This window comes from Bos mutus, chromosome 7, assembly GCF_027580195.1.
Source record: "Bos mutus isolate GX-2022 chromosome 7, NWIPB_WYAK_1.1, whole genome shotgun sequence".
Taxonomy (NCBI): Eukaryota; Metazoa; Chordata; class Mammalia; order Artiodactyla; family Bovidae; genus Bos; species Bos mutus.
The window spans coordinates 57,672,060-57,697,631 of NC_091623.1; the positions used below are offsets into that span (position 1 = coordinate 57,672,060).

General features: G+C 53.1%; 2 protein-coding genes across 4 annotated transcripts in view; both read left to right on the forward strand.

The window, feature by feature from the left end:
- Positions 1 to 1,807: 1,807 nt before the first annotated feature.
- On the forward strand, positions 1,808 to 9,009 carry GPR108 (G protein-coupled receptor 108). 3 transcript variants are annotated; one of them, XM_070373816.1, is made up of 18 exons: positions 1,808 to 1,955; positions 2,681 to 2,800; positions 3,868 to 3,918; positions 4,146 to 4,228; positions 5,185 to 5,309; positions 5,409 to 5,473; positions 5,559 to 5,627; positions 5,724 to 5,828; positions 6,014 to 6,147; positions 6,258 to 6,333; positions 6,802 to 6,875; positions 6,972 to 7,089; positions 7,179 to 7,309; positions 7,395 to 7,438; positions 7,650 to 7,699; positions 7,914 to 7,997; positions 8,288 to 8,412; positions 8,674 to 9,009. In XM_070373816.1, the coding sequence occupies exons 1-18, from the start codon at positions 1,836 to 1,838 to the stop codon at positions 8,744 to 8,746; spliced, it is 1,647 nt and encodes a 548-aa protein (XP_070229917.1). In that variant the 5' UTR covers positions 1,808 to 1,835; the 3' UTR covers positions 8,747 to 9,009. The 3 variants fall into 3 exon arrangements, with proteins under 3 accessions (XP_070229917.1, XP_070229918.1, XP_070229919.1); XM_070373817.1 differs by having other exon boundaries at positions 5,412 to 5,473; XM_070373818.1 differs by lacking the exon at positions 1,808 to 1,955 and adding an exon at positions 2,160 to 2,180.
- A 7,734-nt stretch (positions 9,010 to 16,743) lies between these two features.
- Positions 16,744 to 25,572, forward strand: part of C3 (complement C3) — a 36,511-nt gene continuing 27,682 nt past the window's right edge. The window contains 13 exon segments of the mRNA XM_005890706.3: positions 16,744 to 16,915; positions 17,730 to 17,922; positions 18,869 to 19,031; positions 19,140 to 19,210; positions 20,995 to 21,089; positions 21,193 to 21,275; positions 21,379 to 21,469; positions 21,584 to 21,686; positions 21,817 to 21,943; positions 22,477 to 22,592; positions 22,693 to 22,839; positions 23,746 to 23,955; positions 24,091 to 24,297. Of these exon segments, the coding sequence (XP_005890768.2) occupies positions 16,842 to 16,915; positions 17,730 to 17,922; positions 18,869 to 19,031; positions 19,140 to 19,210; positions 20,995 to 21,089; positions 21,193 to 21,275; positions 21,379 to 21,469; positions 21,584 to 21,686; positions 21,817 to 21,943; positions 22,477 to 22,592; positions 22,693 to 22,839; positions 23,746 to 23,955; positions 24,091 to 24,297 (1,680 nt within the window). The 5' untranslated portion in view covers positions 16,744 to 16,841.

Consider the following 25,572-nt stretch of genomic DNA (forward strand, 5'->3'; position numbering starts at 1 on the left):
CCACCACTCCCCTGCTCCTCGAACCCTTGGGCTTGGAAGTCTGTCACCTCTCTCATAAAAGTCAGTTCACACACTGTTAATCCCTTTGAGGCACTGGGATGAAAGGGGCGAGATCCAAGGAGCAACCTCCCCCAACTCCCATCCTCTCCTGCCTTTGGTACTTTCTCTTTGGTTACAGAGGTGACAGTCGCCCTGCTGGGGCTGAGGGCTTTAGACCCCCTGGGACAAGTCAGGCTCTGAGCCCCGTCTTCCAGGACACACGAAATACAACACGGCTAGGATAGATAGCTCCAGTAACCCACACTGGGACAGACGGCTCTGCGGGGACCTGGCCCCACCTGCTGGTGGCTTCCGAGTTAGAAAACTTCAAATTGCAAAATAGACGGGCTCCAGAGATTAGATGGAGAAGGAAACGGCAACCCACTCCAGTACTCTTGCCTGGGAAATCCCATGGACAGGGGAGCCTGGCAGGCTACAGTCCATAGGGTCACAAAGAGTCGGACACGACTGAGTTATTGAGCATGCATACCAGAGGTTAGAGGGTCAGATCGAGTCAGAAACTCAGCCTGGGGTCTGGAACTCAGCGGCTCAGCCTGGGAGTTAGGGTCTCAACTGAAATTGGGGTTCATCCCAGGTGGGCACCACAATTGGGATGGGACCTGACTAGGATCAGAGGTTTAGGAGAGGGGTGAGCCACTAGTCGAAGGCCTGGGACTCAAACGAAGGTCCACAGGTCTGTCCTAATCTGAGGTCAGGGCTCAGTCTTTATCTGAGATCTGTCTAGGTGTAAATTCAGCCAGAGATTAAGGCTCAGTAGAGTTGACTCATTGGAAAAGACTCTGATGCTGGGAGGGATTGGGGGCAGGAGGAGAAGGGGACGACTGAGGATGAGATGGCTGGATGGCATCACCGACTCGATGGACGCAAGTTTGAGTAAACTCCGGGAGTTGGTGGTGGACAGGGAGGCCTGGCGTGCTGCGATTCATAGGGTTGCAAAGAGTCGGACACGACTGAGCGACTGAACTGAACTGATAGGCTGAGAGTAGAAGGGGAAGGGAGAGCTGCGTTTCAGCTGAGGTCAGGACTCAGCTGCAGGTAGGCGCTCAGCCTGGTGTTGGGGTTCAGCCTGAATCAAGATTGTCCTGGATTCTGGGGATGGGACTCCATCCAGTGGCCTCACTCCAGGATAGAAGTGTCCGCCTAAGCCTGGTAACTCAGTCTGGGATCATAGGTCATTCCAGGGTCATGATTTAGCTTGGGGCCAGGTTTTGGCCTCTCGGTGGATCTGCAAGATTAGGAAAACGAGACAGACTTTAGCAAATGCAAGTGTTTACCAAAAGCCTGAGCTTTGGCAGGGAGCCACATCCCCAGGGGAAAAAGGGGAAGTCTGTCCTTAGGGATATTGGGAGATGTAGTTTATTGTATGCCCCCATTGAGTTGCTTGCTGCCCCACCCCCTCCAACCTTGCGTTGTGGGTACTGTAGTTCTGAACGGATCTGTCAGTTAAGAGTGGGTGGAGGAATTCCTCTTCAGGGAAGGATATCAGATCCATCACAATTGGTTAGATGAGCTGTCCATCAACCTACATCCGGGACAATCTTTCTAGTGATTGGTGGGTGTGAAGGCGGGGGTTAAGCAATATTAGCATTCCCATTCGGGACTGGTGCTGTCCATTTGGTGTCTTACAGGGGCGGGCGCGAGAGGAGGCAATCGGTGATTGGCTGGGAGGGCTCAAAAAGCAGAAGGGTCGGCCCCCACCGTGCGGCGATTGGTTCACCGGTAGGCGGGCCTGGGGGCGTCAGAGGGGGGTGTCAAGGGAGGCGGTGGCTCCAGAGATGGCAGTGAGCGAGAGGAGGGGGCTCGGCCGTGGGAGCCCCGCGGAATGGGGACCGTGGCTACTTCTGCTGCTGCTGTTAGGCGGTTCCTCTGGACGCATTCACCGGCTGACGCTGACGGTGAGTCCCGCCGCGTGGCGGTCTGGGGTGCGGGGCGCAGCTTTGGCCCGGAAAAGCCCCTAGCTTGGAGTGGTCTCGTCCTATCTCCCCCGCTCCTTATGCGGGATGGAGAGGTCCAGCGCCCCCTGCTTCAGGCCAGGAGTGGTCTCGCCAGAGGAGCCCTCTCAGTGGTTCTTTTGAAGATGCCTGGCCTGCTGCGCTGGGGTCGTCCCTTGCCCACAGCGGGTGGGGCTTCACCTCTGGGGACCCAGGACTCTGAGGCCTTTAAATTCTTGGGATCGCTTTGGGGCTGCTAGGGACCCTTGACGCCGCCCAGGGAAGTCCCTGGGGGTTCTAGAATGAGAGTACTAATTGGGATCTTGGGGACTCAGTTGGAACCTAAAAATTTTCCGAGAAGTGAGGACCAGGGTCCCCAAGATGCGTAACCCTGCTTTACGGGTGATGCCCACCTCGCAGGGAGAATTCCACGTATCCCAGACCTTCTCTTCCTGGACTCTCCGAATGGTGGCCAGAGGATCCCGAACCATTCTGTGCTTACCTGGAATTGGTCTGGGGTCATGGCCTACAGGGGTGGCCCTCTCTTCCTCTCCCGTCACCCTTTGAACCTGTCCTAAATACAGAGATACCGGGAGGGGGCCGAAGCCCTTGGTGGAATCTCGTGCCAGAGCCCTGGGGCTGGGCTGGTGGGAAGTCTGAACTGTCTCTGTTTCCTTGGTCTCCGGCAGGGGGAGAAGCGAGCAGACATCCAACTGAACAGCTTTGGTTTCTACACCAACGGCTCCCTGGAGGTGAATCTGAGCCTCCTGAGGCTAGGCCGCCAGGATACAGAAGAGAAGGCCCCGCTGGTGAGGGGCTTTGGGAAATTTGCTGGAGGAGGGAGAGGTGCACAAGTTTCTGAGCCCAGCCACCTCCCCCCCCCCACCCCCAGTTCTGGATTCACATCCTAGCTCTGCCTCACCCTTGTGATCGTGGGCCAGTCCTTTGGTCTCTCCTGAGTTTTTATTTGCTTATCTGTAACTGAGGAATATTTGCTTATCTGTAACTGAGGAGAAGGCAATGGCAACCCACTCCAGTACTCTTGCCTGGAAAACCCCATGGACGGAGGAGCCTGGTAGGCTTCAGTCCATGGGGTCGCTGAGTCGGACACGACTGAGCGACTTCACTTTCACTTTTCACTTTCATGCGTTAGAGAAGGAAATGGCAACCCACTCCAGTGTTCTTGCCTGGAGAATCCCAGGGACTGGGGAGGCGGGGCTGGTAGGCTGCCATCTATGGGGTCACACAGAGTCGGACACGACTGACGTGACTTAGCAGCAACTGAGGAATACTTTCTCAGGCTATATAGGAAGCTGGTGAGAGGGGAGCCTACCAGTGAACGGGACAGCCCCAGTTCCTGCAGTCAAAATAAGAGGCTAGTGTTATTGAACCCCCGCTGGGTACCCATATACTGCAAATCAATTTCCATGAGTCTGTTCTGTCATAGCCACCTTTCAGGATCCCTGTGATAATATTACACCTGTAAACCAAATTTTACAGGTGTTTGTACAGACTCAGAGGTATGTGGCTTACTCAGAGTCCCAGAGCTTGGATGTAGATCCAAGTGTGTTGGATTCCAGAGCCCAAGGCAGGAAGGCGTAAACATTCTACTTATTTTTTACATCATCATTTTAAATTGGGGGTGGGGGGGAGAGGAACCAGCGAAGGTCTCCTGGAGGAAATGACATCCCAGTCGAGTGGTTAGGAGTTAAAGGAAGAGGATTGGGGTGCTGGGGGCAAGTAGGAAAAGTCAGTGAATGCAGGATCTCCCCCTTAGTAGGTATTAAGGAAGTTCGAGGTTATGTGTCTGTTGCCACTGATAGAGGTCCTTGCTGGCATCCCCCACCTCACAGTCTCTTTTCTTTCCACTTGCCAGGTGGGGTTCAGTCTGACCCGGGTGAGATCTGGCAGCATTCGCTCCTACTCAGTGAGTGGTAGGGATGAAAGTGGGGAGAGGACGGTGGAGGGGCAGAGGCAGAGGAAGGGGAGGGTTGTCTGTTGGCCTCTGAAACTCAGAGGCCCCTGTCCTCTCCCAGAGAGGAAGGGAGAAACTCACCCTTGCCCCGGGGAAGGAGGAGAGGATGGGGAGGGAGGCAGGGTGGGCCTGGACCAGTGGGTGGGGGTAACCAAAGCTCCCTACTGCCCACCCTCCAGAATCGGGACTCCCATGAGTGTCCTCTCCGGAAAAACAGTAGCAGCCTCCTGGTTCTCTTCCTCATCAACACCAAGGATCTGGAGTGAGTATGGGGGCTACCCTAAAGATCCATCACTGGGGTGTCCCTCGTTGTAATACCCATGTGAGCTGATCAGGTGGAATGAGAACCAGCCAGAAACAACCTTATGCCTTTGGAGAAAGCCACTCGCTTTTGTTGTTGTTGTTAAATTTTAGTTATTTATTTTTGGCTGCACTGGGTCTTTGTTGCTGCACATAGGCTTTCTCTACTGGTGGCGAGCAGAAGCTACTTTCTCTCTACTTAAGATGCTCTGGCTTCTCATTCCTATGGCATCTCTTATTGCGGAGCACGGGCTCTAGGGCATTCGGGCTTCAGTAGGTTTGGCAGGTGAGCTCTAGAACGCAGGCTCAGTGGTTGTGGCGCATGGGCTTAGATGTTCCGTGGCATAGGGGATCCTCCCAGACCAGGGATTGAACCCATCTCCCCTGCATTTGGCAGGTGGATTCTTTACCACTGAGCCACCAGGGCAGCCCTCCCTGGTGGTACAGCGGATAAAAATCCACCTACCAATGAAGGAGAGGCAGATTCGATCTCTGGATCAGGAAGATCCCCTGGAGTAGGAAATGGCAACCTGCTCCAGTATTCTTGCCTGGAGAATCCCATGGACAGAGGAACCTGGAGGGCTACATTTCCATAGGGTCCCAAAGAGTTGGACAGAACTGAAGCGACTTAGCATGCACACATGACCAGGGAAGCCTGACAGCATTTTCTTACTAAATAAGGTGTATTTCAGTAGAATGAGTGACTTGGTGTCATGGGAAGTGACAGATAATCCCTGGTGCTAGCAACACAGGGATGTGGCAGCCATCTCGATTGGATGGTGGCCAAATGCTGCCACTTGATGACCACTGTTAGAGCCCCCCGAGAGAGGAGACCCTGAGGACCTGAGTGGCCATTGAGTCCCTCAGCACAGCTGGTGTTCCTGACCTCGGGCTTCAGCCTCCCCACATCATCCCCAGGGTCCAGGTACGAAAGTATGGGGAGCAGAAAAAGCTATTCATCTCTGCTGGGCTCCTCCCGGAATCACCCTCTGAACCAGGGCTCCCGAAGTCAGAGCACATGGTCACCCCCAAGGTGGACCACGGTGAGTCGGGCTGGGAGGAGTGGGTGGGCAGGGGTGCTCCATACATCCCCACATCGTTCTGCTGTCTGTCCATCTCTGATCTCACCTGTGTTTCACCAGCAGGGACCACTGCTGCACCTGACAAGGCCAAGTCAAAACCCACAGGGTTACAAGGGGACCGGCAGGTACGGGAAGCCAGGGCAGGAGGGAGGAAGGCCCCGCCCCCATAGGGGCAACTGATGCTCCATCGAGTTACTCTGTCCCCCGCAGGGTGTCAGTGGGAAGGACCAGGAGCTGGTGTTGGGCCTGGGCCACCTCAACAACTCCTATAATTTCAGTGTGAGTATCTGGGAGTGCCTGTAGCCCCTCCCCTCCACAAAGTGGAGACGCCCCCAAGTTGAGGTCCCCTCTCCCCTCTGTCCGCCCGCCTCTCAGTTCCATGTAGTGATTGGCTCTAGGGCCGAGGAAGGCCAGTACAACCTCAACTTCCACAACTGTGACAACTCGGTGCCAGGCCGGGAGCAGCCATTTGACATCACGGTGAGTGGAGGGGAGGGCAGTGGGACCATGGAGCCCTCACTGCGGGCCAGGTACCCCGTGTGCCTCAGGGAGATGGGAAATCTGAGGATCAGAAATGAGAGAACGGAACCTGGACACTCACACTCAGGGCCCACCGTGTCTGGAGCTAGCCTGCAACCCCCTGTCCCCCACTGCTTCCTCCCCAGGTAATGATCCGGGAGAAGAACCCCGAGGGCTACCTGTCAGCGGCGGAAATCCCTCTTTTCAAGCTGTACATGGTCATGTCCGCATGCTTCCTGGGCGCCGGCATCTTCTGGGTGTCCATCCTCTGCAAGAACACGTAATGCCCTTGATCCTGGGGGTCCTCCACCTCCTGCCTCCCCACTTTCCCATCCCTGCTCCTAACCAATGCCCTCTCTCTTCTGTCCCTCATCTCTCCTCCCCCTCCAGGTACAACGTCTTCAAGATCCACTGGCTCATGGCAGCCCTGACTTTCACCAAGAGCGTCTCTCTCCTCTTCCACAGTGTGAGAGTCTGGGGCCAGGAACAGCGTGGGGTGGGCTGGAGTCTCTGGGGCCAGGAAAAAGCCCCTACAAGCCACTCCCCAAATCTATGCAGACCCTGGGCTGGAGAGTTCCATATGTCCATCCGAGTGTCCATCCATTTTATCACTGTAGCCAGCTTTCCATCCAGCCCTTCTGTCCAGCTGTGATAGCCCACCTTTCATTCTGACTATTTGTGGGTCCAGCTGTGACTATCAACCAGGCCGATTGTCTAACTGTCCATCCGTCCGACTGTGACCTTCCCTCCATTGTCGCGGGTGTGACTGTCTCTTTCTCTGTCCACGCGCCATCCTGATTGGAACCTTCTGTTCCTGTCCCCTTCCTGGTCATCCATCCATCAGTGATTGTGCATGTTCCCAAACCACCATCCAACCACCCTCCCCATTCCCCTGTCCATCTGTCTGACTGTCAATCCATCCACCCACCTCCAGATCAACTACTACTTCATCAACAGCCAGGGCCACCCCATCGAAGGCCTCGCTGTCATGCACTACATCACGCATCTGTGAGTGCCCCTTTCTGCCGGGCAAGGTGGTGGGGAGGCAGACAGGGGAGGGCTGGGCCCCAGGGTCTCACCACACCTCCTACCTCCCTCCGCCAGGCTGAAAGGTGCCCTCCTCTTCATCACCATTGCCTTGATCGGCTCCGGCTGGGCCTTCGTCAAGTACGTGCTGTCAGACAAGGAGAAGAAGATCTTTGGGATAGTGATCCCACTGCAGGTGCCTAGGGAGGTCCCAGGGGCGGGGCTGGTGGGCGTGGCTACACACGCCCAGTCTCCCGCCCACCTGCCCCGCCCCCTGCCCCGCAGGTCCTGGCCAACGTGGCCTACATTGTCATGGAGTCCCGCGAGGAGGGTGCCAGCGACTACGGTATCTGGAAGGAGATCCTCTTCCTGGTGGATCTCATCTGCTGTGGCACCATCCTGTTCCCCGTGGTCTGGTGAGGACCCCCACTAGGCCCCTCCCGCCGTGGGCACGGGCAGGGGCAGTACTGACTGCCCCCTGTGTCCGTCCCTCCGTCCCAGGTCCATCCGGCATCTCCAGGACGCGTCTGGCACTGATGGGAAGGGTGAGGCTGTGCCTGGGGCCCTTGGCTGGCTGCTGGCCCCTCTTGCTGACCCCTGGATGCTCCTCCCACCCCTCCTCTGACTGCCTCTCCTCCCACTTACCTCCCTTGCACATCCCTCTCCACACTCTGCACCCAAATGTCCACCCCTGACCCCTTCGTCCTGCCCCCAGAGTCCTTCCCTTGACCCCCACTCTCTGTGCCCACCGTTCAGTGGCAGTGAACCTGGCCAAGCTGAAGCTGTTCCGGCATTACTATGTCATGGTAGGAACCCTCTGCTCACTCGGGAAGTTTGGGAGGTGGTGGTGGAGCGGGGGGCGAGGGGGCAGACGACAGCCAGCTCATTAGCAAGCATACCACCCTAACGCCTCCATCTGCAGTCCCTTGGAGCCCGGCCCCCCTGGCCCCCACCCCAGGCATCCCCAGCGGTGCCGGTTGTCTCATCCCCCGGTGGCCTCTCACCCCCACGCCCCTGCAGGTCATCTGCTACATTTACTTCACACGGATCATTGCCATCTTGCTGCGGGCGGTCGTGCCCTTCCAGTGGCAGTGGCTGTACCAGGTGAGCACAGAGGCCCCAGGAGGGGCGGAGGGTGAGCCAGACGATAGCGGTGGAGGCAGGGGGAGTGTGCCTGACACTCCCACTGCACCCCCTCGACCCCTGAGGGGATGAGACCACCGGGACCCCTGGGGATGCCTAGGGTGGGGGCCGGGGAATTATCGGTGGAGGGCAGGGGGGCCGCGCTTCAAGGGACTGCAGATGGAGGGGTTAGGGTGGGTGTACGTACTAAGGAATGGGCTGTTGTCCGTTCCCCCCACCCACCCCCCACCTCCGCCTCCCAAACTTCCCAGCTCTTGGTGGAGGGCTCCACTCTCGCCTTCTTCGTGCTCACGGGCTACAAGTTCCAACCCGCAAGGGATAACCCGTACCTGCAGCTACCCCAAGAGGATGAGGAGGGCATGCCGATAGAGCAAGTGTGAGCTCTAGGGCTGGGGTGGGTGGGGCTTTGGCAGCGAGGGGGCGGGGCCTGGGGTGGGGCCAGGAGGCTCTGGGGTGGGTGTGCTGAGACTGAGTGGGTGGGCCTCGGCAGTGGGGAGGAGAGGAGGGGGCCAGTCTCAAAGCACGGGTGGGTGGGATCTGGGCGAGGCCAGGAGGCTCGGGGTGGGCCTGGTGAGCTTCGAGGGTGAGACTTGGCTCCCCTCAACTCCTGGACCACCTCCTTACTCTCTGCCTGTAGAATGACCGATTCTGGGTTCCGGGAAGGCCTGTCCAAAGTCAACAAAACAGCCAGCGGGCGGGAGCTGTTGTGATCAGGTCTCCACCTCAAACAGTCCTTCGTCCTTCTTCCTCCTCGTCTCTTCAGACATTCCCTGCTCCGGCTTCTCCCAAAGACAGTGAGGGGAGGAGGGGGCCGGTGCTCACAGGGCACCCAGCATCCTGGGACCAGAGTTCCTGGAGCCCGTTCAGAAGACGACAGACAGCCTCCATCCCCCACAGATGTTGAGCACCATGGCCCCACCTGGGACCACCCCCCCACTTGAAGCTGTACAATAATGACCCATCTGTTTTGTTACGCTGGTCTCTTGCCTTTTGGGGGGTTGGAGAGCGCATGCAGAGGCTGTTTGGAATTTAGAGACCCCTGGTGGGGATGGGAGCGGGGGTTGAGGTTGCAGTACCCATTACTTAACACGTTCAATAAGTATCAATTGAGCCACCACTGCATGCCTGCCCCACACAGGACACAGCAGTGACCACAGTCCACCCCAAATCCCAACACTTAAGTGCCTGCTTCCAGCACAGGGTCCTGACCCAGCCTGGGGAGTCAGAGGTGAGCAGAGAGAGAAGAAAGGGATGCACAGGCCCAGATGAGGGGACCGCCTGTGCAAAGGCTAGAGGGGAGGAAAAAATGGTTGATTGGATGACCGCAAGTGGCTCAGTGTCATATCTTTTTGCCTTTTCATACTGTAAAACATTTCTCTCACAATGGACACAGTGAGAGACTTTATATTTGGGGGCTCCAAAATCACTGCAGATGATGACTGCAGCCATGAAATTAAAAGAAGCTTGCTCCTTGGTAGAAAAGCTATGACCTAGAGAGCATATTAAAAAGCAGAGCCATTACTTTGCCCACAAAGGTCCATCTAGTCAAAGCTATGGTTTTTCCAGTAGTCATGTATGGATGTGAGAGTTGGACTAGAAAGAAAGCTGAGCGCTGAATAATTGATGCTTTTGAACTGTGGTGTTGGAGGAGACTCTTGCGAGTCCCTTGGACTGCAAGGAGATCCAACCAGTCCATCCTAAAGGAAATCAGACCTGAATATTCATTGGAAGGACTGTTGCTGAAGCTGAAGCTCCAATACTTTGGCCACCTGATTAGAAGAACTGACTCATTGGAAAAGACCCTGATGCTGTGAAAGATTGAAGGCAGGAGAAAAGGGGTGAGATGGTTGGATGGCATCACTGACTGGATGGACATGAGTTTGAGAAAGCTCGGGGAGTTGATGATGGACAGGGGAGCCTAGCACGCTGCAGTCCATAGGGTTGCAAAGAGTCGGACACGACAGCTTCTGAACTGAACTGAAATGAGGTGGCTCAGGCTGAGTGCTGTGTGCCACACCTTAGCTAAAGCCTCCGGGGTCTTTAGAAAAGCTTATGAAGCACAGAAAGACTGTTTAACTTGCCCAAGGTAACACAGCAAAATGTTGGAAGGCTCAAGACTCAAAACATCAGCAGTCTGGTTCCAGAGCTGCCCTTTACCATGGTATGCACTGCCCGCTCTGCACCCAGACTTGCCCCCAAGCCTCTTGATCTTGCCTGCATTTGCTGTGCAGCCTGTTAAGTAGCTTAACCTGTTTCCTTTCATGTAAAATGGGGACCCCAGAGAGCTGAGTATCACACATCATGATGGGAATCTGGCTCAGCACAGTGCCCTGCAACACAGCCTGACCATTTGTGAATTTCCCCCAACCTCCAGGAGTGCAGATTAGAGGTGCACCTGTGCACACATCTGTGCACACACCTGTGGGCAGGTGCCCGTGATGCATTTTGCTCCGCCCCACTTCGCCCTTCATCTAGAGCACTCAGAACCTCTTCTGGACCCTTGAGAAATATTCCTTGGTGGGGACTGCAGGCATGGATGGGCCAGGGGGAGGCAATCAGGCTGGGGTCAAGGCTATCCGCAAGAGGAAACAGGTCCAGCTAGGGAGGGCCCAGATGAATATATATAGCTCAGCCAGACAAAGAAGGAAGTGGGAAGGCATTGCAGGCTGAGGAAATTCTGCAGCAAGGCGATGCCCAGAACAGTTTGCAAGTTCCTCTACAGGTCTGACGGGGGTCGGGGTGAGGGCAAGAGCAACTGGCAGAAGCCTAAAGGCAGGCAGACATTCTTGGACTTTATGCTGGGGCCCACGGGAGCCAAGAAGAGTTTAAAGCAATGAGGGACTTGGTTGTCCAGGGATGATGTTTTATTCTTCGTGTGTGTTAGGGCATATGGCTCTCCCAAGTTGTCCCCTCCCTAATCCCCACAGCCTGGGACTATGTCCCCTTACATGACAAGAGGCACTTTCCATGTGTGATTCAATTAAGCATGTTAGAATGAGGAATGATTCTGGATTGTTCAGATGGATGCATTGTCATTACAAGAGTCCTTTTAAGAGGGGGGCACTTCGCAGGTGGATCAGATGGTCAAGAATCTGCCTGCAATATAGGAGACCCAGGTACGATTCCTGGGTCAGGAAGAACCCCTGGAGAAGGGAATGGCAACCTGCTCCAGTATTCTTGCCTGGAGAGTCCCATGGACTGAGGAGCCTGGTGGGCTATAGTCCATGGGGTCGCAAAGAAATGGACACGATTCAGTGACTAAAACTAGGAGGGTCAGAATCAGAGAATGAGATGTGATGGTGAAAATGATGTGGGTTTTTTGTTTGGTTGAGTTTTGGTTTGGTTTTTGGCTGTGTCAGGTCTTAGTTGCTGCACACAGAATCTTCAATTTTTGTTGCAGCATGTGGGATCTTTACTTATGGCACTCAGTATCTTTTATTTGCTCCCTGTGGGATCTAGTTCCCCAACCAGAGATGGAACTCGGGCCCCCTGCATTCAGAGCGCAGAGTCTTAGCCAGTGGACTGAAGAGAAATCCCTAGAGTCATGCATTTTGAAGATGGAAGAAGCCATGAGCCAAGGAATGCAGGCAGCCCATAGAAGCCTGAATAGCCCTGATACAGATTCTCCCCTAGAACTTCCAGAAGAAACACAGCCCTCCTGACACCTCAACTTCAGACTTCAGCCCTCCAGAGCTGTAGGATAATAAACATATTGTTTCAAGCCACCAGAACTGTGATCATCAGAAACTCTGGAACCCACCTGCCTGCTTCAAATCTCAGCTGCTACCAGCTAGAGGCTCTTAACCAGGTGGCCAAAGCCCTGTTTCTTTATCTGTAAAATGGGGATAGTAATAGCACCTAACGGGCTTGCCCAGTGGCTCAGTGGTAAAGAATCCACCTGCCAATGTAGGAGACTTGAGTTCGATCCCTGGGTTGGGAAGATGCCCTGGAGAAGGAACTGGCAACCCACCCCAAAATTTTGCCTAAGAAATCCCACAGACAGAGGAGCTTGGTGAGCTCCAGCTCGTGGGGTCACAAAAGAGTCAGACACAACTGAGCGACTCAACAACAGTAGCACCTAAGGCATTCAGAATAAACAAGATGTGCAAAGTTAAGATGCATAAAGTCAATAAGATGCTGCCCCTGAGAGGTTCACAGTCATTAGCATGTATTCTGGTATTACACATCATAATTTTGTAGAAGGAATGCAAACGTGTGTTTTAGAAAAAAATCCCCAGGAACTTCTCTGGCGGTTCAGTGGTTAAGGCTCCACACTTGCAGTTCGAGGGTGCAGGTTCAACCCCTGGTCAGAAAACTAAGATCCTACATGCTGCACCATGAGTCCAAAGTGGGGGAAAAAATCCCCAGTTGCTGTGGACTAGATGACCTGGAAGAGTTGAGTTTACAGCAAGGAAGCCAGGGACCACAGGGGTGGAAAGAAGGATGGGTGGGGAGAGACAACCGAGGGGTCCCAGGGAGGATTATAGGGGATGAGGGAGAGGGAGGAAGAGGGAACTCTGGCTTGGAGGCCTGGAGCAGCTGTCACTGAAATAAGGCAAGAGAAAGGAGAAGCAGATGTTAGTAAAAATAAAAATACAGTTCAAGTACATCCTGCATGCACCAAGTGCTGGGTGCCTGTCTGACCACTAGCTTGCCTGATGATAGGTGCTGTCACCCCAAAACTCAGAGGGAGGTTCCGTAGCTGCAATGTCTAATTTAAAGATGAGGAACAGAGGCTGGGAGAAGGCAGAGCTGGAGTCAAAACTTCTGGCTTGGAATTCACTGGTGGTCCAGTGGTTAGGACTCCGCTGTCACTGCTGATGGCCTGGGTTCAATCTCTGGTTTGGGAACTAAGATTCTTCAAGCTGAGTGGCACCGTTCAAGAAAAAAAAAAAAAAAAAAAACACCCCTGGCCCCTGTATCCCCCAAGGTGGAGGGTTCCTGGTGTCTCTGCTTGCATATGCATGAGTAGGTAGGGGAAAGGAGCCAGAGGGCAAATGGATGGGTTCCATCAGGCCAAGGTTAGCCCAAGTTAATGAGTAACAAGTAGGGGAGAAGGGGGAGCCTAGGCTGCTGGTGGGGGAGGTGGAGGTGGAGACAGGCTCTGGGTCCTGGAGAGAAATTTCCAGAAAGCAGTGTAGCACCCATCCTGGAATGGGTGGGGGTGAAGAGAGGAAGATGGATGTCCACTGCTCCCAGATTTGGCCACGCCTGTGTGGGGAAAGGGTGGGGTTGGGGAGATAACAGTACTAAGGCAAATGCAGAGAACTAAAGGGGAGAGGGGCACCTGGGCTCCCTTCACTCAGAAATCACGCCCATTTCTGCCCCCCTCCCCATTCTATTTGCACCCTAGCTAGGGTTGCCAGACAAAATACAGGATGCCCAGTTAAATCTGTATTTCAGATAAGTAACAAATATTTTGGGTTTCTCTGGTGGCTCAGTGGTAAAGAATCCACCTGCTAATCCAAAACGACTCGGGTTCAATCCCTGATCCAGGAAGATCCCCTGGAGAAGGAAACGGCAACTCACTCCAGAATTCTTGCCAGGGAAATCCCACGGACAGAGGGCCCTGGTGGGCTACAATCCATGGTGTTGCAAAAGAGTTGGGCACAACTTAGGAACTAAACAACAACAAGCAAACATATTCTGTTTGTGTAAGAGTCTCCTAGGGGGCGTCCCTGATGGTCCAGTGGTTAGGGCTCTGGGCTTCCAGTGCAGGGGGTCCTGGGTTTGTTCCCTGGTCAGGAAACTAAGATCCTGCAAGATGTATGGCATGGCCCAAAAAAAAAAAAAAAAAAAAAAAAATCTCCTACATATTCCACTTAGAACCTGCCCAGGCAGCCTCACTCCCCCTGGGTCCACACCCAGGAATGCCTCCTCTTTCTCCCCTGCTGGCTTATCTTTCCCATCATCCTCCTCCCAAACTTCTGGTTGCAAATATCCATTCCCCTGAAAAAGGCCTGGAAGAATTCCTCTTGTTTCCTTCCCTCCCAGGAGACCTTGGTTCACTTTCACTTCCATCCCTCTGGTCACCTCCTGGATGTCATGGGTAGGACCCTTCTCAGACCTCCATCCCTGTGGGCATGAGCCTTCCCTCCAAGCCCAGGACTTCAGGGCATCTGTGTGTACTCAGTCGCTCAGTGTCCGGCTCTTTGTTAACCCACGGACTATAGCCCACCAGGCTCCCCTGTCCATGGGATTCTCCAGGCAAGAATACTGGAGTGGGTAGCCATGCCCTCCTCCAGGGGATCTTCCCAACCCAGGAATCGAACTCGTGTCTCTCACAGAATCTGGGTTCTCTTAATTGTCAAAACAGCAGGAACTGGGACTTCCCTGGCGTTCCAGTGGTTAAGACTCTGTGCTTCAAATGCGGGGGTGGGGAGCAGTTTCGATCCTTGGTTGGGGGAGCTAAGATCCCACCTGCCTGCTGCACAGTGAGGCCAAAATAAAAGAATAAAAAACAAAGCAGCAGGAACTGCCATTACTGCCTTTGTTCAGATGGACTAACTGAGGCTCTGAGGGAGGGGCAGGCAACCCCACAGGGGAGAGCGAGGTCAGCAGGAATTCCTTCTCAAATTCTTGATTCCTTGACAAATCACAGAGCCCTAAGGCTTAAGTCTATAACGGAATCAGGAAACGGGGTGAATATTTTGGCGGGTGGACAGGGGAGAAAGATAAAGAAAGTATTGGGGAGTGGAGGATCCTAGCAGGTGGCCACATCCCAGTTCCAGAAGTTGAACCCCAGTTCTGTAGAGTAAGCAAGTGTTTGCCTCCCCCCCCTCCTCCTCCTCTTCCAAAGAAAAGGTGTCGCAATCAGATAAGACAGAGCCCAGGTTTGTTGTTTCTCCACGCCTCCCCCTACTGGGGGGAGGGACACAGGAGGCATGGCCAGGGAAAGAGCGTGGATTACAGGAAATCAGAGTGAGGTCCCTGTTAACCCCTTCAAGGAGGCTTTGGAAAACAGCCCTCTGGGCTTCTGAATCCTCCATCTCTTCAGGGCTCTAGATCCCCCATCCTCCCTACACCTGGCTTCACATTCCCCCTATCCCCCAGAGGCTCAATTTACAAGCAAATTAAACTGACGCTGAGGCGAAAATCCAGTTTGGACAACGTGCCCTTAAGTGGGGCGGTGGGCCAGGGGCAGGGGTTGGGGTACAGGCAGGGTGGGAATGAGGAAATTGGCAACTTTGTGCAAGACTGGTGAATATGCAAATCAATATAACTATGGAGGGGAATTTAGCGATATCTAGCAAGGTTACTGTTAACACACAGCCTTTGATCAGAATTATCTTTTCTCATTGTAGTAAGAACTCTTTGAAGTTGCTTGCTGTTATAACCCCTTTACAGGAGGAAACTGAGGCTCAAGTGGTTATCAGTAATTTCCCCAAGGTTTACCAGTTAATAATCATGAGAACTGGGCAATAACTGGGCAATAATGCAGATTACTGTCTGGAGGGACCATGGTTTTGTAACAATAGGAAGTCTGTCTGTCCATCAGCAGATGACTGGTTACTTTCACTGCAAGAACAAGGAAGCTCTCTGTGCTCTGATAATGAAACAATCCTACCGTATACTGTTTATGAAAAAGCAAGGTGTAACCCAGGGAGACCAGGAAGAAGAGTGTGTAGAGCTTTCTGATATTGTTTTTGTGTAGAGCTTTCTGATTTGTTTTTGAAATGTGTGAATGTTCGTAAATGTATAATATACCTCTGGAGAGAAACATGAGACTTGGTTACATGGTCATGTCTGAGACCCTGATGGCTAGCAACAAGAGCAGGAGGAAGGTTACCTTTTAGATATTGAACCATATGACTATATTACCAATTCTTATGCAACAAGTTAAATACAATTTTTAATAATAATAATATCCCAAGAGGATGTTTTTAAATTTTTTTTAATTGGAGGATAATTGCTTTATAATGTTGTGTTGGTTTCTGCCACACATAAACATGAATCAGCCATAGGTATACACATGTCCCATCCCTCTTGAACCTCCTTCCCCTAAGAAGGCATTGATGTAATACAAAAGCTAGCCATGGGACTTTCCTCAATTATGACTTTTTAGCCACTCAGGCCTCTTGACGAGATTAGGTGAAGGGAATTCCAGGCTCTCCTTGCCCTAGAAAACATTGTCCTTGGATAGTGAACTCCTACACATACTTCAAAGCCCAGTTGAAATGTCCCCTCCTCCAAGAAACCTTCCCTGACTCTCCAAGAAGCTGAGTCCTTCTCCACTGGAGAAAACACTCTGTGGGGCTAGGAGCATTGATGCTGGACTCTGTCCCCGGCCCCCAGCCCCATGCCAACATGGAAGATTCTGGAAGTGGAACATGAGATGCTAGCACAGAAATGGACTCACAGGAAGAGTCTGGTGAATAAATGCATGCTTAAAAGTAGACTGAGGGCCAGGACCAGATATCTGGAGTTGGGGGCAAGGGGTGGCTCTCTGCCCTTTGCTTTCATCTGCTACCAAGTAGATGTAACAGGGAAAGGTCCCTGATCACCAGATGGCTGTGACCCGGAGGGAGGCCCGGGCAGGAGGTTGTTGTGTCTCTGTAGCTGAAGAACATGGCCCCGGGTTACTTATGCCAGGCATGCTGGCCCTACAGATTGAAAAACTTAGGAAACAGTATTGAGAAATCTGGGGCAGTCCCAGGGAGGAGGGAGGCCGCGGGGAGTGAGGGCTGGTCAGAGGAGGGAGGAAGCCAGGAGCCAGATAAAAAGGCAGCCTCCAACAACCTCAGCTCACTGCCCCCCTGCCCTCTCCCTCCCTCTATCCCTCCTTCCCTCCACTGCCCCGGCACCATGAAGCCCACCTCAGGTCCCAGCCTGCTGCTGCTGCTTCTAGCCAGTCTCCCCATGGCCCTGGGGAACCCCATGTGAGTAGTCACAGCCTGACCCCCAAAAAAGGCTGCTTCGGAGACGAGGGTGCGCATTTGTGGTATGCGGCCCTGCATGTGTAGGGCGTATGCGGTGATGAGTGATTCTGCAGGAGAGGTGATTTGGCGTCCTGGACATTTGACCGTCATAGATTCTGGGAGTTTGTAGTTTCAGGTTTTAAGTGTCTAGAGATTTCGCGTGGGTGTATGTGGCTGAGGGCGTGGATCTGGATCTGGGGTGCCACAGGTTTAGGGAGGAGTTTGGGATGGTCTTGGCTGCCCTGGTGGCTCAGCAGGTAAGGAATCCGCCTGCAATGCAGGAGACACAGGAGACGCGGGTTTGATCCCTGGGTCAGGAAGATCCCCTGGAGGAGGGCACCGGCAACCCACTCTGGTATTCTTGCCTGGAGAATCCCATGAACAAAGGAGCCTGGCGGCTACAGTCTAGAGGGTAGCAAAGAGTCGGACACGATTGACGCCACTTAGCTCATAGCACATATGGTGTTCCAGGGCTGGGTGTTTAGAGACTTGGGGTGTTTAAAGATTTCGGGATTAGAGCTCCTGGAATAAGTGGGTTCAGTGGTGAGTTTGGAAGTCTTGGAAGAGGTGGCACCTCTCATTTTGGTGTTGAGGAGTTGATGGGATGTGAAGCACCGCCCCTGCCTCCTCCTCCCCCGCCCCGCCCCCAGTTGTCTGCCGGTCACCGTATCCCCTGTGAGACCAGGGACTGGGGCAGAGGGCTCACCCTGGGGAAGGGCTGGCAGCCCGGGCTTCCAGGGATGACAGCTCCACGCCCCATGCTCCCCTCCGGCAGGTATTCCATGATCACCCCCAACATCCTGCGTCTGGAGAGCGAGGAGACTGTGGTGCTGGAGGCCCACGGAGGACAAGGGACTATTCAGGTCTCGGTCACCGTCCACGACTTCCCGGCCAAGAAACAAGTGCTGTCAAACGAAAACACCCAGCTGAACAGCAACAATGGCTACCTGAGCACCGTCACCATCAAGGTGGGCGCGCCAGGGAGCCCAGTCCTGCTGATGCCGCACCAGCTCCGAGAGTCCTCCACGCATCCACTTGGCTGAGCTCTCTGAGCCCCACCCACACTGCCTGAGCCCCGCCCCTTCTGAGTCTCCCCCTCCCCCATCTGAGCCCTCCCTTTTCTGAGCCCCTCCCACTGCTTCATCCAGTGCTGTCTCTGAGCTGTCTCCACCTTCTTTTTTATTTTAAATTAATTAATTTATTTTAATTGGAGGACAATTACTTTACAATATTGTGATGGTTTTTGCCATACATCAGCATGAATCGGCCACAGGTATGCATGTGTCCCCCTCCATCCTAAAAACCGCTTCCACAATTCTCCCCACCCTATCCCTCTGAATTGTCCCAAAGCACTGGCTTTGGGTTCCCGGCTTAAAAAAACAAAAACAAAAAACTTTTAATTTATACTGGAGCATAATTGATTAGCAATGTTGCAGTAATTTCAGGTGTACAGTCAAGTGATTCAGTGATACATATACATGTATCTATTCTTTTCCAAATTCTTGCCTCATTTAGGCTGTTACATAATATTGAGCAGAGGTCCCTGTGCTATACAGTAGCCCCCTGATCTCTCTCAAGTCCACCTCCTTCCAAGCCCTAGGATCTCTGAGCCCTTTCCCATTTCTGAGCCCCCGCCCTCCAAGCCCCTCCCTCTCTTAAGCCCTCTTCCTTCAGAGGCCCTTCCATCTGAGTCTTCTTTTTGAGTCCCTTCCCCTTCTGAGCCCTCCCTCCTCTGAGCCGCCTCTTACTCCCCCTTCCCATCCCTCCCTCTGACTCCCACCCCCTCTCTTACCCTCCCGCCATCTCAGTACCCCGTTACTCCCCAAATCTGGGCAAACCAGAATTGATGGGCAGGCTGTGTTGTGAAGAGGGCAGGTGGAGCAGACCCCTAATGATCTCTTGGTTCACGCCCAGATCCCGGCCAGCAAAGAGTTAAAATCCGACAAGGGGCACAAGTTCGTGACTGTCGTAGCGACCTTCGGGAATGTCCAGGTGGAGAAGGTGGTGCTGATCAGCCTTCAGAGCGGGTACCTCTTCATCCAGACGGACAAGACCATCTACACCCCAGGCTCCACGGGTAAGGGGCGGAGAGGGGTGGCTGGAGAGGGCGGGATTGGGGAGGAGCAGGGCTGGGGGAGGAGCAGAGTCTCACCCAACTCTCTTTTTCTGTCCCACCACCTCTCAGTCCTCTATCGGGTCTTCACTGTTGACCACAAGCTGCTGCCCGTGGGCCAGACGGTTTTCATCACCATCGAGGTACCAGCCAGCCGGGGCCCCAGACTTACCCGGGGCTGAGACTAAGGGAGAGACAAAGAGATCGAGACAGAGAAAGAGCCACCGACGGAGACCCAAAGTCAGAGGCATATAGAGAGGTCGGGAGAGGGGGCCGGGAGCCAGGGAGACCACGTGGGGCGATGCTTGCTTGCGCCTGAGGATTCTAGCTCCAGATAGACACCCGGTCACTGTGTGACTCTGGACAGGTCACTTCACATTTCCTAGTCTGTTTTCTTCATCAGAAGATTGGGATGATGACTGACACTAATTCTCTAGTGCCGCCAGAGGGCGCCCGTGAGCACTTGAGTCAGGCCCTGCCCCCTCCTCAGCCCCCAGCCTTCCAGGGCTCCCACTTCCCTGAGAACAAGTTTCAAGTCCTCCTGTGGCCCACAAGACTCTGCAAGACCTACCCCATCCCCTCCGTGCCCTCGCTGCTTCCCTCTTCTCCTCGGCTTACTGTGCTCCAGCCACACACCAGTCTCCTCAGGCAGAGCCCTGCCCCAGGGCCTTTACATGGGCTACTCCCCCTACCCAGAAAACCCTCTTCCTGGAAATTTCCACACAGACCGCTCCCTCACCTCCTTCAAGTCTTTGTTCCAGTGTCCCAATTTTACAGTGAGATCTCACTGAGTGCCCTGTAAAATTGCAACACCCCCTCTCCTTCTGGCATCTTGTAAATGGGATCTATACATTTTATTAATTGCACCTTCCCCTAACCTCCACTGAACATAAATTCAGTGCTTGGTGGGTAGTAGGATAAATAAAAACTTACTGGAAGGAGGGAGGGAAGGAGAGGGGAGAGAGAAGCAGGGAGAGATGGGGAGGGAACCATACATGTAGAATGAAGGGAGAGAGAAGGGAGGAAGACTGGGGCATGTCCTCCTGTGGGGATCTTCCTGAGTATTTATTGAGATTACACAGAGCTAACAAGGACCAGGTCCTGAAGGCTGTGAGCTGGCTTTAGAGATTTAGGGGTCTACAGGGAACAGGACACACATCTCCCCTCAAGGCACAGTGCTCAGCTCCCAGCAAATGTCACCCCGTACCAACAGAAGCATGTTATCCACAGTGACCTTAATTTCCAAGAGAAGCCAGAAAACCGGATTTCTATGTGATGTCTCCTGATGTTTAACTGTTGGCAGTGCATGAAATCACATGTGTATGAGGTCTAGCCATGCGATTTTGCTATGTCAGAAAGGCAAATGTGGGCAGTTATGTGTGGTGTATGTATGTGCTAATCAAATGCTTAGCACAGGGTCCTGCATCACAATAGATGACACATGTCATCTATTTTTAACATTTATTTATTAGGTTGTGTCGCGTCTTAACTGCGGCATGTGGAATCTAGTTCCATGACCAGGGATCGAACGTGCAATCCCTGCATTGGAAGCGTGGAGTTTTAGCCACTGGACCACCACCAGGGAAGTCCCAAACGCTAGTTATTATTTGTTTTTGGAGAGACGCTGATCATCATCAGCTCTTGCCTATATTAACATTTCCCAAACCAGTGACATAGGAGTAATAATTATCTTTTTCCAGATATGCTCATTGAGCACAGAGAGGCTAAGTAACTTGCCCAAGGTCACACAGCTTGTAATTGGCTCAGTGGGGATTTGAACCCAAGCTGACTGGCTCAGGGGCACGTTCTTCACCACTGCCCCTGTGGACCTAACACAGAGAAAATGTCCAGACACAGACAGGGAGGGGCAAGCCAAGAGGCAAAGCCTCATCTCTGAAGAGCCATTTTTCTCTCTGTCTCCTGACAGACCCCTGATGGCATCCCTGTCAAGCGGGACTCCAAGTCTTCTCAGAACCAGTTTGGCATTTTGGCCTTGTCCTGGAACATTCCAGAGCTAGTGAAGTATGTCAGGTCCTCCAGGAGGGGGTTTGGGGCTCCCCTACCCCAGGAGAGGGAGTGGGGGGCCGCCAGGTCTGTCCAGATCACCAGCCTACCTCCCCCACAGCATGGGGGTGTGGAAGATCAAAGCCTACTATGAAGATTCTCCGCAGCAGGTCTTCTCCGCTGAGTTTGAGGTGAAGGAATATGGTAAGAGGGTCCAGGGAACTGGGGTTAGGGGGTAGGGGGATGGGGGAGTGCATCAGGCTGGGCCCAATGCTGGTCCCCCACCAACATGATCTGTCCCCCCCAGTGCTTCCCAGTTTTGAGGTCCAACTAGAGCCTGAAGAGAAATTCTACTACATTGATGACCCAGATGGCCTGAAGGTCAACATCATTGCCAGGTGAGGGGCAGGGGGAGGGGCCAAGTGGGGGGAGGGGCTCAACCGAGGCCAACGCTAGTTTGGAGGAAGACTCATCTGCAGAGGGGAGAATCTGAGACTGTCCCTGCATCGCAGGTTCTTGTACGGGGAACAGGTGGACGGAACAGCTTTCGTCATCTTTGGGGTCCAGGATGGCGACCGGAGAATTTCATTGACTCACTCCCTCACCCGTGTTCCGGTACCTAACAGAGGCCCTGTCTGGTCTCCCCCACCCTAAACACCCTTCCTGTCTCCTGTCGTCTGAGCCCACCCCCTGGTCCCTAACCCCAGGTCCCCCCTCCGCCATGAACCCTTACTGTCTCCCCCAGATCAACGATGGTAATGGGGAGGCCATACTGAAACGTCAGGTTTTGCTGAATGGAGTACAGCCCTCCCGAGCTGATGCCCTGGTGGGCAAGTCCATATATGTGTCCGCCACCGTCATCTTGCAATCAGGTGAGGCCCAGTCTGGGGGCGGAGGCCCAGAATGAAAGGGGGATCCAGTCTGAGAGGGGAGACCCAGAATGAAGCGGGGGATCCAGTTTTGAAGGGGGAGATGCAGTCTGAGGGAGAAGGCCAAGAAGGAAGGGGGCAGGATCCAGTCTGACAAGGGAGGTCTCATCTGAGAGAGGAAGCCCAGAATGAAGGGAGGGTCCAGGCTGGCAGGGGAGGTCTAGTCTCAGGGAAGAGGTGCAGAATGAAGGGAGGGGGGATCCAGTCTTACAGGGGAGACCTAGTCTGAGGGAGGAGGCCCAGAATGAAGAAGGGGTCCAGTCTGACAGGGAAGAACCACTCTGGGGCATAAGACCCAGTGCAAGAGGGAGACTCATTCTGAGGGTGGATGTTCAGAATGAATGTGGAATCAGGTCGATGGGGAAGATACATTCTAAGGACAGAGGCCCAGTACGAAGGCAGAGTGCAGTCTGACGGGGGAAGCCTGGTCCTGAGGGGTGGCCCAGGAGCCCACCCTCATGGCTGGCCCCCCTCAGGCAGTGACATGGTGGAGGCAGAGCGCACCGGGATCCCCATTGTGACTTCCCCCTACCAGATCCATTTCACCAAGACCCCCAAGTTCTTCAAACCTGCCATGCCCTTCGACCTCATGGTGAGACCCTGGGCAGGACTGCACCCCTCAACACTGCTCCTGAGCACGATCACACCCCTGGGTCTGCCTGAATGCCCTCCACCTGCCCCTGTACCCACAGGTGTACGTGACAAACCCCGACGGCTCCCCCGCTCGCCACATCCCGGTGGTGACCCAGGGCAGCAATGTGCAGTCCTTGACCCAGGATGATGGCGTGGCCAAGCTAAGCATCAACACACAGAACAAACGGGATCCCCTGACCATCACCGTGAGTTCTGGGCCAGCCTCAGGGGACTTAATTTTGTAGACTGGGGTCCTGACATGTGCACAAAAGGATCCTGTCTTGGGCATAGAGTGGGTTTCTTTCATTTGCATAAAGGGATGTGCCATCCACAGAGATGTTTTCATTTGCATAGAAGGGCTCTTTTTATGTTTTCATTTATTTGATTGAAGTAGAATTGACTTACAATGTTGTGTTAATTACTGCTGTACAGCAAAGTGATTCAGTTAGACATATACATATGTCTTTTTCATATCTTTTTCCATAATGGTTTATGACAGGATATTGAATAGAGTTCCCTGTGCTGTACTGTAGGGCTTTGTTTATCCATTCTATATATAATAGTTTGCACGCATAGATGTGTTCTCATCTGCACAGCAGGGTCCTACCTTCTAGATGTCTGCTGCCCAGATGTCTTCTTATTTTAAATTATTTATTCATTCATTTTTGGTGACACTGGGTCTTTGTTGCTGTTTGCCAGCTTTCTCTAGTTGTGGGGCTTGGATTTCTCATTGAGGTGGCTTCTCTTTGTTGCAGACCACAGGCTCTAGGGTGCACAGGCTCAATAGTTGTGACACACAGGCTTAGTTGCTCCACAGCATGTGTAATCTTCCCGGACCAGGGATCGGACCCATGTTCCCTGCATTGGCAGGCAGATTCTTATCCACTGTGCCATCAAGGAAGTCCCTGCCTAGACATCTTATATGGACACTTGTGATGGCATTGGGCCCACCTGGATCATTCAGTCTCCTCCCCATCTCCTTAATATCCTTAACCTAATCTCATCTGCAAAGTCTTTCTCCTCACATAAAATACCCTGGTCTCAGGGGTGTGGATTTAGATGTCTCTGGGGAGGGCGGGTGGGCATCATGGCATCCATCTTTCCCTGACCAGGTACGCACAAAAAAGGACAATATCCCCGAGGGGCGACAGGCCACCAGGACCATGCAGGCCCTACCCTACAACACCCAGGGGAACTCCAATAACTACCTGCACCTCTCTGTGCCCCGCGTGGAGCTCAAGCCTGGGGAGACTCTCAACGTCAACTTCCACCTGCGCACGGACCCCGGCGAGCAAGCCAAGATCCGCTACTACACCTACATGGTCTGTGGCTTTCTAGAACTCCCAGTATCCCCGGGAGCCCTCATCCATCCCAGATTCCACCCCCCACCCCCGCCCCTGACTCCCACCCATTCTCCCGCTCACCTTCCTGATCCTTATACCGAACTGTCCCCCCAGATCATGAACAAGGGGAAGCTGTTGAAGGTGGGACGCCAGTACCGAGAGCCCGGCCAGGACCTAGTGGTGTTGCCCTTGACCATCACGTCAGACTTCATCCCTTCCTTCCGCCTGGTGGCCTATTACACACTGATTAATGCCAAAGGCCAGAGGGAGGTGGTGGCCGACTCCGTGTGGGTGGATGTCAAGGACTCGTGTATGGGCACGGTAAGCTCCCTGGCACCTCTCTGTGCCCATCTGGAGACCCTCCACCTGGCTGTCCCTCTCCCCGTCTTGTGCCTCTGGCTCTGTCTCTCTCCAATCTTTTGAGTCCATGCCTCTCCCCATTTCAGAGTTCCTGCCTCTCCTCCTTTTCCATCTTATTCTTCCATCTCTTTCAGCCTCAGTGTCTTCATCTTTTTTTTTCTTGATATGGACCTTTTTTTAAAGTCTTTATTGAATTTGTTACAATATTACTTCTGCTTTATGCTTTTGGTGTTTTGGCTGGGAGGCAGGTGGGATCTTAGCACCCCAACCAGGGATCGAACCTGTACTCCCTGGATTGGAAGGCAAAGTCCTAACCACTGGGCCACCAGGGAAGTTCCCTTAGTAGCTTCTTTTCCTTCCAGTTTTATTGAAATGTAATTTACACACAGTACTAAGTTTAAGGTGTAGAGCATAATGATTTAACCTAGGTACATCATAAGTGATCAGTACAATAAGTTGAGTGAATAGTGATCACCTCATAGAGATATGAGATTAAAGAAATAGAAAAAGAAAATCTTTCCCTTGTGGTGAGAATTCAGGGTTTCCTCTAACGACCTTCCTTATATAATGGCACAGCAGGGTTAATTACATGTATTTATTATGTTGTACATTACACCCCTGGTACTTAAAACTGAAAGTTTGTTTTTAACCACCTTCACTCAATTCCCTCTCCCTTTACCACACATCTGATCTCTTTTTCTATGAGTATGTTTGTTTGAAGTATAATTGACCTATGGTGGTGGTTACACGCTAAGTCATGTCTGACTCTTTGAAACCCCATGGACTGTAGTCTGCCAGGCTCCTCTGTACATGGGATTTCCCAGGCAAGAATACTGGAGTGGGTTGTCATTCCCTTCTCCAGGGGATCTTCCTAACCCAGGGATCAAACCTGGGTCTCCTGCATTGCAGGCGGATTCTTTACCAACTGAGCTACAGGGAAGTGCCTAATTGACCTATGCCACTATGTTAGTTCCTGGTGTACGACATTTCTACAACCCACATATCAACATATTTCTGTGTGTTTCAAAATGCTCACCATCATGAGTCCTGTTAGTAACCACATGTCACCATACAAAGGTCCTATGTGCTTATTGACTATCTTCTTCACACTGTGTATTTGATCCCTATGACTCATTTATTTCATAAGTAGACGCTTGCACTCAGTATCTCTCTTGCTCCTGGTTTTCTCTCTTTTCTTGATTTTCTGCCTGATGCCAGTTTGGCTTGCTTCTTCCC